The 17,955-nt window shown below is 31.6% G+C and overlaps 2 protein-coding genes across 2 annotated transcripts; one reads left to right on the top strand and one right to left on the bottom strand.

Annotated features, from left to right (window-relative positions):
* Window positions 1-4,003: 4,003 nt before the first annotated feature.
* Window positions 4,004-12,749, top strand: LOC107876036 (lys-63-specific deubiquitinase BRCC36). The gene is made up of 10 exons (XM_016723015.2): window positions 4,004-4,332; window positions 6,693-6,818; window positions 7,321-7,408; window positions 8,787-8,872; window positions 9,010-9,222; window positions 10,162-10,328; window positions 11,272-11,430; window positions 11,516-11,596; window positions 11,682-11,736; window positions 12,297-12,749. Exons 1-10 carry the CDS (start codon window positions 4,222-4,224, stop codon window positions 12,468-12,470), a joined length of 1,260 nt encoding a protein of 419 aa, XP_016578501.1. The 5' UTR covers window positions 4,004-4,221; the 3' UTR covers window positions 12,471-12,749.
* Window positions 12,750-16,257: 3,508 nt separating this feature from the next.
* Window positions 16,258-17,892, bottom strand: LOC107876037. Its single transcript, XM_016723016.2, has 3 exons — window positions 17,652-17,892; window positions 17,498-17,551; window positions 16,258-16,791 (listed from the first exon to the last, which is right to left on the bottom strand). Exons 1-3 carry the CDS (start codon window positions 17,697-17,699, stop codon window positions 16,537-16,539), a joined length of 357 nt encoding a protein of 118 aa, XP_016578502.1. The 5' UTR covers window positions 17,700-17,892; the 3' UTR covers window positions 16,258-16,536.
* Window positions 17,893-17,955: the final 63 nt, after the last annotated feature.

Here is a 17,955-nt window from a genome sequence, read left to right as displayed (position 1 = left end):
TATTTGTCGATTTAAGGTTAATGATAGATCTGCACATTAGGAAATGTAGCTATGTGGGAAGCTGACATTATCCCTTGAAAGAGAGGGTACAAAAGAAGGATATTTTTTGGTAAATAAATATTTTTTTTATAAAAATTATATAAACATATATTATTTTTAATATATCAAACGAACACTGTAGAAAAAATAATGCTTGCATAACTACTATCAGCATTATTAATACTTATATTAATAATACAAACATTATTAATATACCTTATTTAACATTATTCGTAAATCAAAAATATCCCATAGTAGATATATATTCTTATTACATAGAAGAGCGACATGCCTGCTTTCAGCTGTCTATTTGCTGCGTGATTTTACTATATCGCCCCTAATTAATTATTATATGACATTTAAGTATTACAAAACTGATAAATTTAATTTTAAAAATTAAAATAGTTATTTATGACATGTCTATTTCAGCTGTTTCAGTCGTAATTTACGATATCACCCCTAAGTAAATATTATAAGTCATCTAAGTATTAAAAATTAATAATATTTAATAAAAAAGGTAAAAAAAAATTATAAAATAATAAATTAACTCTTAATGTTTTTAATTACTTTGACATCTTATATGAGACCCACTTAAAAAAAAATTGCAAGTATTTTTAATAGCAATTTTGTTATATCACTTCTAATTAGTACTTTTAAAATCTAAATTGACTATTAATGCCACAAAAGTTTGAATAAGAAAAGTATTGTAAATAACAATAGCAAATAGCTTGAATAGTAAATTACAATGTCGACATGCCGATTTCGCTACTTCAGTCGCAATACTTGATTGACTATCGAAATTATATCAGTGTCACTTAAATTGAAATAGAAAAAAATATTATAAATCACAATAATTAAAAACTTAAATTACTTTTAAAATCTAAATTGACTATCAATGCCACAAAAGTTTGGATAAGAAAAGTACTATAAATAACAATAGCAAATAGCTTGAATAGTAAATTACAATGTCGAAATGCCAGTTTCGCTACTCCAATCGCAATACTTGATTGACTATCGAAATTATATCAGTGTCGCTTAAATTGAAATAGAAAAAAAAATTATAAATTACAATAATTAAAAACTTAAATTACTTTTAAAATCTAAATTGATTATCAATACCACAAAAGTTTGAACAATAAGAACATTATAAATTACAATAGAAAACAGTTTAAAACAGTAAATTACAATATCGAAAGAGCATTATAAATTATAATAACTAACAACTAAAAAAATATAATTAATTATCTAATTTTATTTATATCGCATAAATTAAGATGAAAAATAATATATATTGAACCCGTACTGGCACAAGGTTTCGATATCTAGTAGTATTACTCTATAATAGAAGCGGCAATCTTGAGCAGCTTAGGGTCATCCTCCTGGCTGCTCCAGCTGCTTTAAACATAATTTTACTATATTAATCCCAATTAATTATTATAAATTGTTTCATTTAAGTATTATAATATTAATAATATTTAATAAAAAGGATAGTTTTCAAAATGACTACTAAGTTTCTCAAAGTTCCACTTATTACTATTTGAAAAAAAAATTAGATGCTTCAATCGTAATTTTAATGTATCACCTCTAATTAATTATTATAAGTCATTTGCGTATTAAAACTAAATAATATTTAATTAAAAAAAGACAAATATTTTTGACATGTCTGCTTTGGTTGGTTCAACTTAATTTTACTATATCACTCCTAATTAATTATTATGAGTCATCCAAATAATAAAAATTAATGTTAAAAAATTATTATAAAGTCATCTAAGTTTTAAAAAATTAATAATATTTAATAATAAATTAACTTGACGTCTTATATTAGATCCACTTAATTTTTTTCAAAAGTATTTTTTTTATATTAATTTTACTATATCACTTCTAATTAGTTATTATAACCCATTCAATACATGTCTATTTCACTGTTTCCATCACAATTTTATTATATCACCCCTTATTAATTATTATGGTCATTTAAACACTGTGCCACTTAAATTGGATAGTTATATATAAGAGGGAGTTTCATGCCGAAGCAGGCAACAGGTCGGCATGCCTGTTTCAGCTACTACAAACGTGTTTTTACTGTATCACCTTTAATTAATTATTTTAAGTTATTTACGTCTTAGAAAATTAATAATATTTAATACAAATAAGTAAAATATACATTTCTGACATATTTGCTTCACCTGCTTCAACCATAATTTTATCATATCACCCCTAATTAATTCTTATAAGTCATTTAAGTATTAAAAAATTAATAATATTTAATAAAAAAGATGAAATAGACATAAAATAATAAATTAACTCTTGATATTTTAAATTAGCTTGACGTCTTATATGAGGCTCACTTAGGTTATTTTCACAAGTAGTTTTTTTTTATAGTTATTATGCTATATCACTTTTGATACATGTCAGCTTCGCGGCTCCAATCGTGATTTTACTATATCATCTCTAATTACTTATCATGGTTATTTAAGCACTAAAAAAATAATATTATTAGTATCCTATATAAGAAGTCACAATAAGTAGTTGAAGCAGATTGCTCATGTTCGACATGTCTGCTTCAGCTGCTTCAACCATAATTTTACCATATCACCCCTAATTAATTCTTATAAATCATCTAAGTATTAAAAAATTAATAATATTTAATAAAAAGATGAAATAGACATAAAATAATAAATTAATTTTTGATGTTTTAAATTAGCTTGACGTCCTATACGAGACTCACTTAGGTTATTTTCACAAGTTTTATAGTTATTATGCGACATCACTTTTAATATATGTCAGCTTCGCGGCTCTAATCGTGATTTTACTATATCATTCCTAATTACTTATTATGGTTATTTAAGCATTAAGAAATAATATTATTAGTATCCTATATAAGAAGTCATAATAAGTAGCTGAAGCAGGCTGCTCATGTTCGACATGTCTGCCTCAACTGTTTCAATTGTGATCTTGCTATATTACCTCTAAGTAATTATTATAAGTCATTTACGTATTAAAATAATAATAATATTTAATAAAAAAACTAAAATAGATATTTATGACATGACTGTTTCAACTACTTCAATCGTAATTTTATTAAATTACCCATATTTAATTATTATAAGTCATTTAAGTATTAAAAAAATTAATAATATTTAATAAAAAAATATAAAATAGACGTAAAATGATAAATTAATTTTTGATGTTTTAAATTAACATGACGTCTTATATGGAGTCATTTAAAAAAAAATTCACAAGTATTTTTTATAATAATTTTACTATGTTACTTCTAATTAGTAGAATAGAAAAAAAAAATTATAAACCTCAATAATTAAGAACTTAAATTATTTTTAAAATATAATTGACTATCAATGTCACAAAAGTTTGAACAACTTAAAATATCGTTATGCAAATTTCATCAATCTAAATATAATATTATATATCTAACTTATAATTTATCAATCAAACAAACAAAGTTTTTAATTAAATGATAGAATTATACGTAATGTAAATTTTTTAAGGATCAACATTGGGTCGTGCGTAGTACGGCGTAAACAGGGGCGGAGCTACATGTGTTTCAGGGGTTCATCCGAACCCCCATTCGATGAAAAATTATATTACATTTACATGGTTATATATATATTATTTATTTATTTATTTATATATAATAGGCTCTGATATATAATTTCTTTCTCGAGCCGGGGGTCTATCGAAAACAGTCTTTCTACTTCTTTAGAGGTAGAGGTATGGATTGCGTACATCTGACCCTCCCCAGACCTCACTATGTGAGAATACACTGGATTTGTTGTTGTTGTAGAGGTTAAACCCCCTTCGAATGATTTGTATATTTACTTTTGAACCCCCTTAATTAAAATGCTGGCTCCGCCATTGATCGTAACCTGGCTAGTAATAATAATAACCATCTTAAAAGATGTAGGATCGTTCTAAAACACTTGAAACAACAAGGACAAAAAGTAAACACTTGCAAAACTCAAAGGACGAAAAACTCATTTTACTCTCTCCACACACACAGAATTGGACACTCCGATCTGTACTTTCATTTGTTTCTCTTTTTCCTTCCGACGTTCCGTTCGAAGTCACTTCCATTTTCATCCAAAAAAGGAAAAAATAACGCACAAAAATAAAACGAAAATTTACCTTCATAGACACACAATAAAGAGAAAAAAGTAAGAGAAAATGTCTCTAACAAGTGTGAAAATGACGGAGGAAGTTTGGTTAACTTGTTTAAGTCATGCATTGTCTACTGAAACTGAAGAAATAATGGGTCTTCTCCTCGGTGACACTCAGGTTTTTTTATTTTTTAAGGGATTTTTTTTTTTTTTGATTTTTAGGGTTTTGGGGTTTTTAAAACCCTATGTAATTTACTAGAGTGGTTGTATAAAGAGAGTAACTTTATGTGAATATTGGGTGTAAAGTTTTGTAATTTTTCATTTTTATTGGTGTTATTTTGTATTTTACTTGAAGTTTTCGCTCGAATTCTTGAATTATTGGATGCAGTTTTTTTTTGTAAATGGTGGTTAATGTTGGGTTGGGAGCTTGTTAACTACTTTTTTTGATGATGATTGCTAAACGGGGTTTGTTTTTTGCTCACGTTTCCTAGATAAATTGTTGAATTATTGGATGCAGTTTTTGCAAATAGTGGTAAATGCTGGATTGGGAGCTTGTTAATTACTTTCTTTGATGATGATTGCTAAACGGGGTTTTGTTTTTTGCTCACGTTTCCTAGATAAATTGTTGAATTATTGGATGCAGTTTTTTTGCAAATGATGGTAAATTTTGGATTGGGAGCTTGTTAATTCCCTCTTTTATCGATGATAGCTAAATGGAGTTTGTTTTGTGTTGGCATTTTCTTTAAAATATCTTGAATTATTGGATGTTGTGATTGCCTAAAAGTTGGTAACTTTAGTTAATGTCCGATTGAGAGCTTGTTAATTCCTTTTTGTCGATGATTGCTAAATGGGGTTTGTTTTTTGTTTACATTTTCTAAAAAATCTTGAATCATTGGATGATGTGTTTTTGCAAATGGTGGTCAATGTTGGATTGGGAGCTCGTTAGTTTCTTCTTTTGTGGATGATTGCTAAATGTTTTTTTTTTTTTTTTTTTTTTCCAACATTTTCTAAAAATAATCTTGAATTATTGGATGCTGTGTTTGCAAATGGTAAAGAGTTCTTAACAACTTTGGTTTTTCTGGAAAATTGATATTATTGCTTAAGGACAGCAACTTTATTTCATTGTGTGTTCCATAAGTTCAGCTATTGTTGATGTTTGCTAAATGCATTTTGTATTTTTTTGTTAAATTTCCTCGAATTCGGGAGTGGGTTCCATATCTGCAAATGGTAAAAAGAGTTTTTGGAAAAAAAGACCCTCTTTGTCTGGAGAATTTAATATTGTTGACGAATCTATGAAATGCTATACCTGGTATCCCGTGGAATTAGTTGAGATGCACTCGCACTGGACTGAACACCATGATTATTATTCTTTTCTTGGAATTCTTGGGTTCTCGGCTGCTGTGTTTGCCAATGGCAAAAGGAATTCCGGCAAACATTAGTTGTTTTACCAGCCAGCTTGGAATGAAATGGGCTTGAATGGATGGGAAGATATAGAGGATTTATATATCTGACCTTAACTAGTTTGGAACTGAGGTTAATTGATTGATTGTTATGAATATATGTTCAGTTTGATAAACAGAGCTGGTTGGGGTGGGGGTTGAACTGCATTTTGCATCTTGTCTCCACTGAACTTGCAATATCTATTCATTGTTATATTTGATCAAAAGAATGTCAACCCAATAAACTAGGGTATAGTCTAGTGGTCAATGAAGTTGGAAGGTACCAACTACCACAGAGACCGGGATTCAAATCCCAATAGAGACAAAATGTCTAGGTGATTTTTTTCCATCTCAGTAGATTAAATGAGGTGCGCAAGCTGGGTTGGATGAACCGTTATTAAAAAAGGTTAATTCTCTAATAATCGTGGCTTGGGAAGTACATGTGTTTATCGAGATCATCTATTTATGGGTGGAGGACAAGGATTTTGTTTCTACTCAGCTAAAACACTATGTCGATGTCTCTAATAAAACAAATTCATGCTTAATAGCTATTTTAGTGTATGCACACGTGCATCATTGGTGGTTGATATTCATTTGTCCTTCCGTGGCCTTCCTGAGAAGCATTTAGACTCTGAATTTGGGTTGCCACGTTAAAGTTTTAGGCATTTGCTTGCAAAGTATTCAATATGTAATATATAATTTCGAGTTTTCTTAACTGATCAGAAAAGAAAAAAAAATCATATTTAATGCTTCAGCTATTTTGGTAGATATGCAGGTGCATCTTCGAAACGGTTCATATTTAACCACTTTGTTGCACGACGTTTCCTAGTATTGTGTAACAGACTCTGATTTTTGCTTGTCATGTTATAATTTTGACCTTGTGGGATTACACTGGGTATGTTATTGTTGTGTATATTGTAGTTTAGACATTTGCTTGCTGGAGCGTTCAGTATACAGTTTAGTTTTCCTTAATGATCATGAAAAGAAAAAAAAAAATCATCTTATGATTTCTTCCCTTGATTTTCATGCTGCTGCTGATGGCTTTCCTACTAAGCCATCACCATGTGCAAAACTAATGTTTGTGCTGTTGCGATTGCAGCAATCAAAAAATGGTAGTGTGACTGCACTTATATGGGCAGCGCTGCCACAGCCACGTTGTGACAGGAGGAAGGACCGCGTTGAGACCAATCCTGAGCAACTAACTGCTGCATCAGTCAAGGCTGAGATATCCTTCTTGATCTGTGCACAATTAGTGAATGTTTTCACTCCCTTTGACCCTCTTAAAGTCGTAAAATAGATCATTATCATTTAGTGACCAGTAAAATAATTTCTTCATATTGCCTTTTCTTCTAATGGATTTAAAGACGACTTTTAGTAAATTTGCTGCCAAATGAGAAACAATTTGAGTGTTCATGAACTCAGATTTTTTTTCTTCATAACATGAAACAATATGAATGACACCTCATGCAATGGGTTCTACCTTTGTTTCTGCAAATGTTTTCTTTCTAACATTAACATGTTGAATTTATTAGTAAATCTCGATTTCATAACAGTTGGCTAAAAGAGATCTTTGCTCCCATTCGAACAATGGTTTCATACAACTTAAATTGTTGGTTGGGTTTGTTGTTAGATGGATTCAAATGTATATGGTTGGATTGTGGTTATGATTAAGCAGTTTCATGCGGAAAATTATAATCTGGATTTGTTACTTTTAACTTTCTAAGCACAGAATGACCATGGCAACAGGAAGAACAACAAGAGTGATTGGCTGGTACCACTCGCATCCCCACATCACAGTGCTCCCTTCCCATGTTGGTAGGTATATAGTCCCGTTACATTTTAGTTATAAAAGATGTCTTTCTGCCTGAATGTTAGTATTTTTTTAATTACCAGACCCATCATATAAACATAATATTGATCTTTGGGTTTGCATACGGCATGATAAAAATAAACTCAGTGGAGATAAATGTGACATAAATAAAGCTAGACTAGCATTTAAAAAGCTAAATTAATTAAAGAATATGAAGTAAAACAATGTTTTAATACTTGAACCTTACAATAGACTAGAAACACGAATTAGCCACATATATACAAAAGTTTTTTGTTTTACAACGGTCTTTTTGTCTCAAGTGACTACCAAATGGAATCGCCAAAATGTCCACCGAGTCTGTCATGTTTTTCCCTATTCCAAGTTTTACTTTTCTTTTCCTTTAATGTCCACCTTTACTTTTGCCCCCCCCCCCCCACACACACACACACACACACGGGCGCGTGCGAAAATTGACTTCTTTTTCGTATGTTTCATTATCCATGTACTTAATTAGGTTATGTCTACTGGTCAAATGGAGGGTTTAGATGGAAGTTTTTACCATTCAAAATCCACATGTGAACTAAGTAGATTTATGTTGCAAAACACAAAAGCAACTCATGCAGAATTGGCTTCTCATAAACTGTCTGCTCATCTAAAAGTCAGCATTCTTCTATGAATTTGGAACATTGAATGCCTATAAGTTAGACAAAACCTTGACGAAGACCTAAACTGAACAAAGATAACATTAACTCCCCCTAGAATAGATGGGGTTATACATAAAACTGAAATGCAGGGTAGGACTGCGTATAATAGAGCCAATTTGGTCCTGCCCCTGTCTGGACCACTTATAGCGGGAACCTAGTGCCAGTTTGGCCATGGATAAGTTTCGCTTTTTTTCTGGAAAACTGTTTGGACATAGAATTGTTACAAATTTCCGGAATTCGAAAACTCCAAAGAGCTTTTTTCACAATTTTCACTCCAAATCACTTAAAAAAATTCAAAAACAATTCCAATTTGTATTCATGTCCAAACACAACTCTAATTTCCAAATACGGAATACCATTATCAACTTAAAATCACATAGTACTTCTTTTCAAATTTCGCAATTTTTACGTCCAAGTGCCCACTTAGTGCACTTGGATTGCTTCTTTTTAATCCTTTTGCATTCTCCTAAGTTTTATCTGTTTGTAGTTCTGTGGTTCATTGGATAGTTTGGTCTCCAGCAACTTATAGAGACAAACGAAATGTTTTCTGGAGGTTATTTAGTGTTACATCCGATCATTGTTTTTTCTCTTCTCAACTTGATACCTGTGTTTTCACTTGTCACTATTTGTCTTTCATATGTGCATGGAAATCATAACATGCTTATGTAATATCATGCAGATGTCCGCACTCAAGCCATGTATCAACTTCTGGATGCTGGGTTTATTGGGTTGATATTTTCATGTTTTAGTGAAGATGCACAGAAGGTAGTGTTAGATTGTTTCGTATCAAGTAGATCCGCGCCAATATAATGTCTTGGCTAGCGCATGTCTAAAAACTGTAAATCACTTACAGCATAATGTCTTGGCCAGTGCATGTCTACAAACTATTTCTAATATTTCAGGTGGGGAGAATACAAGTTATTGCATTTCAGTCCTTGGATGGAAAGCAGCAGAATCACATTTTGAGGCCTATTTCTCTTTCCCCTGTACATAAAACTTCTGTAATAGACCTTGAATCCTCTTTAAGTTCCGCAGACACATCTATAGGTGGTTCAAAAATCTCGAGTCTTGAACAAGATACTGGTGATTCGAGAGCTGCTGCTTTAGTTTCTAAGGTATGTTTAGTGGTTTCATAAGTTAAAAAGAGCATGTTACTTACCATTTCAAAATCAATAAATAATAAAACATGTTCGTTGTTTTGATTTACTGGAATTCGAGAGTCTGTTGGCCATTGTGGCATACAGGTTTAAAAGACTCAATGATTTTTTAATGGATTACAACCATTTGTTTCCAGCGCCATGTTCTTATGCTTGGCTGGAGCTGGTAATTCTTCAATTTCATGATCCTGCAGTGAGTGTATCAAATTTGTTGCTGAATGACGTTGCCTTTGGCACACATAGCTACCTGTGGATCTGCTATGTAATGAATGTACACTTCTCCCTAGAAGAAACAAGCGTGAAGGGAAAAATTGTGGGCTTTATGCCCTATTCTTTCTCTTCTGCTGGTTATGTATTCTGTTTTCTTTTAAAGTTTAGGGGGTCAAGGTGTGTGAGGTAGGTTGGGTTCAGTAATTTTTTATCAAAACTTGGTTGATGGATTGTTCTGATCAGCGATCTTAAAATCTCCAACCCACACTAGGTCCTTACAATTTCTACAAACCCATTTATCTTTTTGTCTGGCTCCTAGTACTTTGGTTACTTACAGCTTATTCCCACTCTTTGAAATAAAAGGAAATAAGAAATCTCTTTTTGTTTTTCATTTTCGCATGCTTGAGGATTAGAACTTCATTCACCTCATCTCTCTCTTTAGCATTTGAATGTTTTTTGTTAACCTGGAGTGCTTCTTTAGTGTATGCTGATTATAGTTGATCAGTTAGGATGGGGATGGTCTATGTACTTGGTGGATTTCTTTGCTAATATTGATAGCAGAGTAGGAGAAAACTGTCATGGCAACTGTTTTTCTAAACTTATGATTGAGGATCAGAACTATCTTCCCTCCTCTCTCTTTTTAGCCTTGGACTTCTTTAGTCATGATAATCTTAACTGATTGGTTAGGGTGGGGCAAGATCTACGGACTTGGGCAATTTCTTTGCTAATGTTGATAATAGGGTTGGAGAAAGCCTTCACGCCAACAGTCTTAGTAATGCAATCATTGATGTAGATCCAATGGACATGTCAGAGAGTATGCAAGAAGCAATGCATCGATCAAATCTGGAGATGAGGTACATTTGAATATGTATTTGATTACTTAGTATGATTGAGCTGTTTTTTCTGCCTCTGTAGAAAGAGATGTTGAAATTCTCTCTATGGGGTTGAGTTATGGACGATCATAGATGATGTTTATACCACATTTTGTAAGAAAAAATTGGTTTCATAAATCAATCTTATGTTCTTTAAAAAACTTCCTTTCCTTTGCTGGAGGATTGTCGGATAAAAAATTAGCTTAAGCTTGCAGTTGAAGAAGAAACGATTCCCAAGTGGGATGAACAAAATTTCTACCTGACATGTTTTTGCAGAATATTGTCAGACTTAGTTAATCTATTGCTTATCCTATACATGACATGACTATGGCGCTCCCTGTTTATTTGACTTATGCTTTTATGAATCATGATACATTCCATTGTAATGTCAGAACCTGGAATTCTACAAGTTGGACATCTGGAGGACAACTGATCTTATAGATTCTTTGTTGAAGCACTTATTTTGGGGTTTTAAACTGGAAAATGTATGTTGATGAGGTCCTTGAGAGTTCTAAGCTTCACATTTGACCCTATTGGGCGTAATGACTACCATTTATGTGAAGAAGTTGCATATCAATTTGGCGTTTTTGAGTCTATCTAATAATGTTCTTATTATATCAATTTAAAGATAACGCTGGAGTTCACAAATTGGCTTGTGCACTGAAGTTGATTTATCCCAAAAAAAGGGGAACCTTTTTGTTGTTTAATAAAGTACTAAAAAAAGTCTCTTGTTGAGGAAAAATGTTGTCTGTCTACAGTGGCTTGTATAATGAAAGTTGAAAAGGCAAGCTGTTTAATTCACGCCCCCCCTTGGTTCAATTTCTGTGTTTCCTGCTATTTGCTTGTTAATCAAATTACTGATTCAACCCTTTTGAAGCTTGATTTATGTTTGGCTTAATCTATTATTATTTTTGGTTGGTGACAGTGGTGCGGAATATGTGAGAAAGGAAATCCCTCTTCTTGTTCTGCCATCCTCGTCTCTTTTCAATCTTGATGCACCTTTGAACTCATTCACAGATCTGCAACGCGTATTATTTGAAGAAGAACGAACTGCATATAATCAGGCTGTTCTAGCAAATATGAGGTGGTTGAATTTAACGTCTGCTTATGGTTTGCTTTGCATATAGCTGCTTTTCAACTGCTATAATAATTTGGGACATCTTCTGCAGGGAAGGAAAAGTGCACCCACTCACTTTCATTCATCACACATCCACATACCAGGCCTCTATGTGCAAATTAATGGAGTATTGGTAAACGAACACTCTTTGACTTCTGTCATGAAATTCAGTTTCATCGTGGTTTAATTTTTGGTTACCACTTTGTTCTGTATTGCAGCTTAAGTCCTGCCATCAGTGCCCTTCAAGACCAGTTGAGAGAGAATGAAATTCGGGTATGAGTGCTTATTTATCTTCTGATCTTCATCTATTTTAGTACTTTCTTCAAATTTTACCTTCCATTGAATTAATAGACTTTGTAGTTTATATTTATACTCCGCTTGTCATGTACAAATGTTTTCGATTTCCTGAGAAGTTTCGAGTTCTTTGTCTAGCTTTGGTTTTCTGAAATATGTTATGTCTTGCTGTTCCGTCAGAACTGCTCAACCACCCTCACTTTGTGCCCCTATGCTTGTTAAGGAAGTCTGGAGTTGCACAGAGTCGGTATTCAGATTTCAGTTTTAACTTTGGTGAAGTAATCCTCAAAAGTTTTGTGTACTTACGAGATTAGTATTGCACAACTAGTTGGCCTTCCATTTAAAGAAGTCTATTGAAAGGGAAAACGATCTGGGACTAAAGGCTATTCCAGTTGTTGTACTTCCCAAGTTCCCATTATTCGCTGCAATCGTTGGCTTTCATTCACACATAGCTGATTGGACATGAATTATGCATTTTATATATAATTTTACATGATTTGGTGACTGAATTGTTGTTTCATATGCATTTGCTGGAACAGCTAAAGATGTTAAGTGAAGAAGCCAAGGTTTTGGAATCGGAGATCGTGAGAGGGGAACCAAATACAAGTTCTCCTCGTCGAGGTAGTGCTTCATCGGGTCAAAGAGACTTGTACAGTCCAACTGAGTTGAGAAGTGTTTCCGGTTCAAGTAGCCGGAGCAGAAAAGCATCGTAGTGAAGTAGCAAGATCGATCTTACCTACATGAAGTGTATAGTAGGGGTTTATTTTGTTATATCACCTTCTTGTTTTTCTAATTCTGGTCCCTTTTTGTGCTTCTTAATATGATGTTGCCAAGTTTTGGTAACTTTTTTGTGTTTGTAAAAGGCAAATTTGTTGCAATGGTTCTGGTTTCAGTGCCAGATTTCAATGAGATGGTGTACTGGAATTCAGTAAATTATGAGATGCAACAAGCCATCTAGTAGACCCACCTCAGAGGTCTATGTATTTTTTATACTTTTTTCTGTTTCTTTCTTGGTCCCTTTTCCTCATACCCATGTCATTTGTTTTCTGTAAACAAAAAAAAAATCCGATATTAGTATTTTCTTTTTAAAGATTTATTAACTAAATAACAAATTTGAGTTCGAGCCCTGGGTATGGAAAATCCTTGGTAAGGGGTGCTACCCCCGAATGGGGCCCTACCCGGTGTAAATTCGAATTAGTCAGGCTCCAATGCGGGTATCAGATACTGGATGAGAAACTAAAAAAACAAATTTGAAATATTTCAAAAGAATTAGTTTGAGGACAAAAGTAACACCTAAAATTAAAATAATTTCATAAAATTAACATCTAAATTTAAAAATCTGGTAAATAGCCACTAAGGAATGGGTCCATTTCGTTTTGGATATGTCCACGTAATCACTAACTTTCAGCACAACATAATTCGGTCCTTTCCGTTTTCATCTTTAATGACCCATGCTTTTTTTGACTTCTTTTTCCCTTTCTTTTTTAGAGACTTTCCAGGAAGTGAAGCTTCTGGTCTAATACTGTTGGCTGACTTACAGCTAACACTATTAGAAAAAATAATACATACACAGGATTAGTTAATAAACTTTGGAAATATTGTAAAAACAGAGTGAAGAAAATTAAAACTTACATGAATGTTCCAATCTCTGCATTGGAATTTAGGAAATTGAGAGGCTTGTTGATCTTCTTGAAATGAACGTATGATCTTCTTGAATATGAAGGATTGGATTTTTGAGAAATAATTTGATTGTAAAATGGATCAAAATAATTTTTCGTGGACATTTTGGACTGATTCTAAACTTAGATCAAAATGAAATTATTTTCTTTTCTTTTCTTGATGGACACAGGAAGAAGACGACAAGTATTAATTTTATTATATATATAGTGGATTGTAATCATATGTAACGTGAGCAATTATAAAACAAGCCATGCTTATTATTATTAGTATTAAAATAATTGTATTGAATGAAAGTGATGTATAGACCAAGGGTACTGGAACAAATCTTTATCCAACTTAAACTACATACATGTTTTAGACAATAGACAATGTGTTCACCTCCATAGTTTGATACAATAAATCAAAAGAGTAACTATATAATACAATTGTTACAGATATATATTTATATATAATAATAATACAATTTTTATATATAAACATATTCTATATAATAATTACAGTATTTCTATACACATTTTATATAATTTTTAACTACAATTATTATTTAGATACATATTTTATACGACTCTATATAATTTCTACGTGTATTCTAAAAATGTATCAATCTAGTATAATAGAGTAACAATTGAGTATATGGACACTCCAAGTGTATTAATGTAGTATAAAAGTGTATTAATATGGTATAAAAAAGTATTAATTGGGTATAGGGATTACATGTACTTACATAAAATTTTCTTTCTCTTTTTTAGAAAGTGTATCAATTAAGTATAAAGATCTAACCATGCAATCTTTACTAAGGTCCTATAAATGGATAGCCTTGACGGTTGTTTTCCTTAATCATTTGTACTGTCACTACTTACGGATATGTGGACAGATGCATTTCGCCCATTATCACATAACAAAATAGCAAGCAACATAAATTTCGATAGTTTGAATCTTATAAAAAAATTTAATATTTTACATAATTATTAAAAAATTTAATTTTGGGTCTCAAAATGCATAATTAGCTTTTGTACATCCAATGAAGATATATTTTTTCCTTGTAAAGATACATAATTAACTTTCGATGTATTTTTTCTGATTTTGGATCTATCGAGATACATAAATAGCTCCAGATACATCCAATGAAGACACATATTAGTTGAAATTTTTATAATTACTTTGTAAGGATAGAGATTTTTGTAAATATGATAAGCTAAAAGGACTCTATTTATGTTATTTTTGCTAACAAAAATGGTAGTATCTTTTTTTATTTAGAAATGACAGTTTCATGTTTTAAGGCTGTTACTATGAAGGAAACCAATTTGCCTTTGATACAAATTTATAGGAATCAGTTTACACAATATGTTTCAAATGCTTGTGAAAAAGCTATGAAACTAATTAAGTAGTTTGGTTCATTATTAGAAAATTTAGATTCTTATAGAATTATATAACTTTATACATTATTGTCGTTAATAGTCAACAGTTATCTTTTTGTTGCCAAACGCAGAGGCGGATTCAGAATTTTAAACTTGTGGGTTCTCAAGGGTTCCTTTCCTGCCACTAAATTATCCCTTGGTTTAGTTATGAGTTCCTACCTATTAATATTTATAACTTTTGGCGATTTTTCTATATAATTTTAAGCCTTACGATAGCGGGTGTGGATTTCCGGAAACCCACACCTTCTACTCTACATCCGCCACCGGCCTAACGTGCAGTCCTCTTATTTGTCAGTGCTAAAATAATCCAATTCCTCTTTAACAAGCGAGCGTATATGCAAGTCAATGCCAATTAATTATTCAACCCTAGTTTGGTGGTAGAGTTGATTTCCCAACTAATAACTTATCTCAAAAGTCTAAAATAATACTAACTATTAGTTGCTTCTAGTTTTCTTCAAAACGAAAATTAATTTTGAAAATAATAATTATGTTATGACGTTACCTTTCAATAAAGTCATCTCGTTATGACGATATTTCACGATTGCTATCTCACTAAAAAGGCGATATTTCACTTTTATTTTTTTTCTTATATTATATTTTACTTCTTTATATTATATTTCACGATTGCTATCTCGTTAAAAAGGCGATATTTCACTTTTACTTTTTTTCTTATATTATATTTTACTTCTAAAGTACATTCTAAATTCATTATAGTAAGTACACTCTTTATAAAATAACTTTTTTATAAAGATATATTCAAATATTATGTAATAATATATTACTATGTACAAAATAAAATTCTAAAAATATATATCATTATTAGTTTTATAAACACAATAAATTTCGAGAAAATATTTGATTTAATGAATTTTTTTTATTTAAATATCAATTAATTCATTAACTTAATACTAATGAAAAAAACTACTAATATTTTTGTCTTTTTCTATTCACAGGCCATAGCCTTTAGAACGGGGTTTAACCCTACTATTAATTAAGTGATGCACATGAAAAATCAAATTTCTGTTGTCGAGTCTTTTGGTCAAGGAATACGAGGGTACTTTAGAACGGGGTTTAACCCTACTATTAATTAAGTGATGCACATGAAAAATCAAATTTCTGTTGTCGAGTCTTTTGGTCAAGGAATACGAGGGTAACATATTTTTGTTTCCTTTTTTTTTTCCTCATAAAATTTTCTTCATATTTAGGAGCTTTACTCATTCTTGAATTAATACTTCCAATAACATTTTCTTCATATTTAGGAGCTTTTCTTCATATTTAGGAGCTCTAATTAAAGAGAAAATATTAAAGGTAAAATAGTCTCAGCGCACCACTAATTTGGTATGTTTTTGTTTCCATTTCCGTCCTCCACTAGAAATTTCATCCCAGAACTTTCATTTCTCAATTCACAAAAAGATTTTTGAATAAATTTCTAAACAAATTCTTATACATCCAAGAAAACAGCACACGAATGCTGTTGCTGTCAATTTAATACGTAACAAGAACAACAATTCTCAATAGAACTCTCTATTAAGAAAAAAAAAAAATGACTAGGCCAATGTTACGTATGGTGTGGCACTAAACAACAAACCACACCTCACAACAGGCTACAACAATAGTAGTAGTACTAAAGAAAAAAGACAAATTGAAAGCAATTTTTCAAACAATACAAGTACTAGCATTTTTAAATTTTGGGGTTGGTTGGATTGTGTTTTGGGTATTCATCAAGGTAATTTGGGATACCACCGGTAGCAGCAGCATTGTCATTGGGTGGATTATTATTAGCTCCACCAACAGTATTTTTGACAGCATCAGCTGCACCTTGAGCTATGTTAGCAGCACCTAAAGCTGCTCCACGAGCCACACTTACTGCACCTTGTGCTGCTCCTTTCCCAATATCTGCTGCTCCTTGTGCTATGTTCTGCATTTGTGTCCCAGTCTTTCCCCCAAAAAATAAATAAGCATTAGACAAGACTGAGTTCGATCTACAAGTAATTACTCTCTCTATCCCAATGGAATTTTGAGTCTCAATAGTTTCGTTTTTACTAAACAAAGAATTTTGGTAAAAATAGTATATATCACAATAATTGACAATTCAACATATTTAAAAGATATGACAAATATTGCGATCCGAAAAAGATTCATTTGAATCTTGAAACCCTTCAAACCTTCCCGAGAGAGATGTCACGTAAATTGAGACAGATGGGTATATATAAGTATGTAGACAAAATTTAAAATTTCTATGAATACCAAATTAAAAATTTCTATAGATACCAAATCGATACAATTTGAACCTACTCTTTAACACAGACGAAGTCAAAATTTCGAATCTTCGTAAATTCAGGATATTACTGAACTCACTAATCAATTAAGTTAGTGGTTGTGTGATTTAATATTCAAGATATTGAACAAATATACGAATTCAAATCAAAGCAATTGAGAGTAAATTAGATATGGATTTAGGATTTAAATTGAATATATTTAATCAAAATTTTCGGTACTGAATTTATTACTTAAAATGTTAAAACCATGAGTTCAACTCTAATTTTTATTTAAAACTTTAATAAATTATAATATATATACACACACCCCTACATCCCTAATTCACACCTACAATTTAGTGAGAAGGGCATATTATAAATTACCTCTTGAAGGAAGTTGGGGCTTTGACCAGGTGCATTTGAGCTATCTTTTCTCATCTGCAATTGGGGAAAAACATAGATTTAATTTAAATATGGATCAATCTTTAGTATGTAATTTTTATTATCAATATATAGCGTACGAATTAATTAATGATACCTGAGCTTGGCCACTGCTAGAAACGTTGTCATTACCGTGGCTTGCCATGTTATCTTTTTAAGCTTTTGTTTTATGTTTGTGGACTTTGTTTACTTTACAAAGTAAAGATGGAATGGATTTGATGCTACATTATGTGAATTTATAAGGTTTGAGGTTCCTCAAATGATGACCTAACCACATGCATTTTGGTAACAGATGGCAGCAAATAAGGGTACTATCTGTTACAGCGCATGACTCGTGACCGTATTAAGAACGTTTCTATAGGATAATGAGACACTACTTATCTTATCCCTTTTACTTCCTC

Source organism: Capsicum annuum, chromosome 6, assembly GCF_002878395.1.
Source record: "Capsicum annuum cultivar UCD-10X-F1 chromosome 6, UCD10Xv1.1, whole genome shotgun sequence".
NCBI classification, from domain to species: Eukaryota; Viridiplantae; Streptophyta; class Magnoliopsida; order Solanales; family Solanaceae; genus Capsicum; species Capsicum annuum.
The sequence above is the reverse complement of the archived record's forward strand: the minus strand, read 5'-3'. Positions and strand labels throughout refer to the sequence as shown.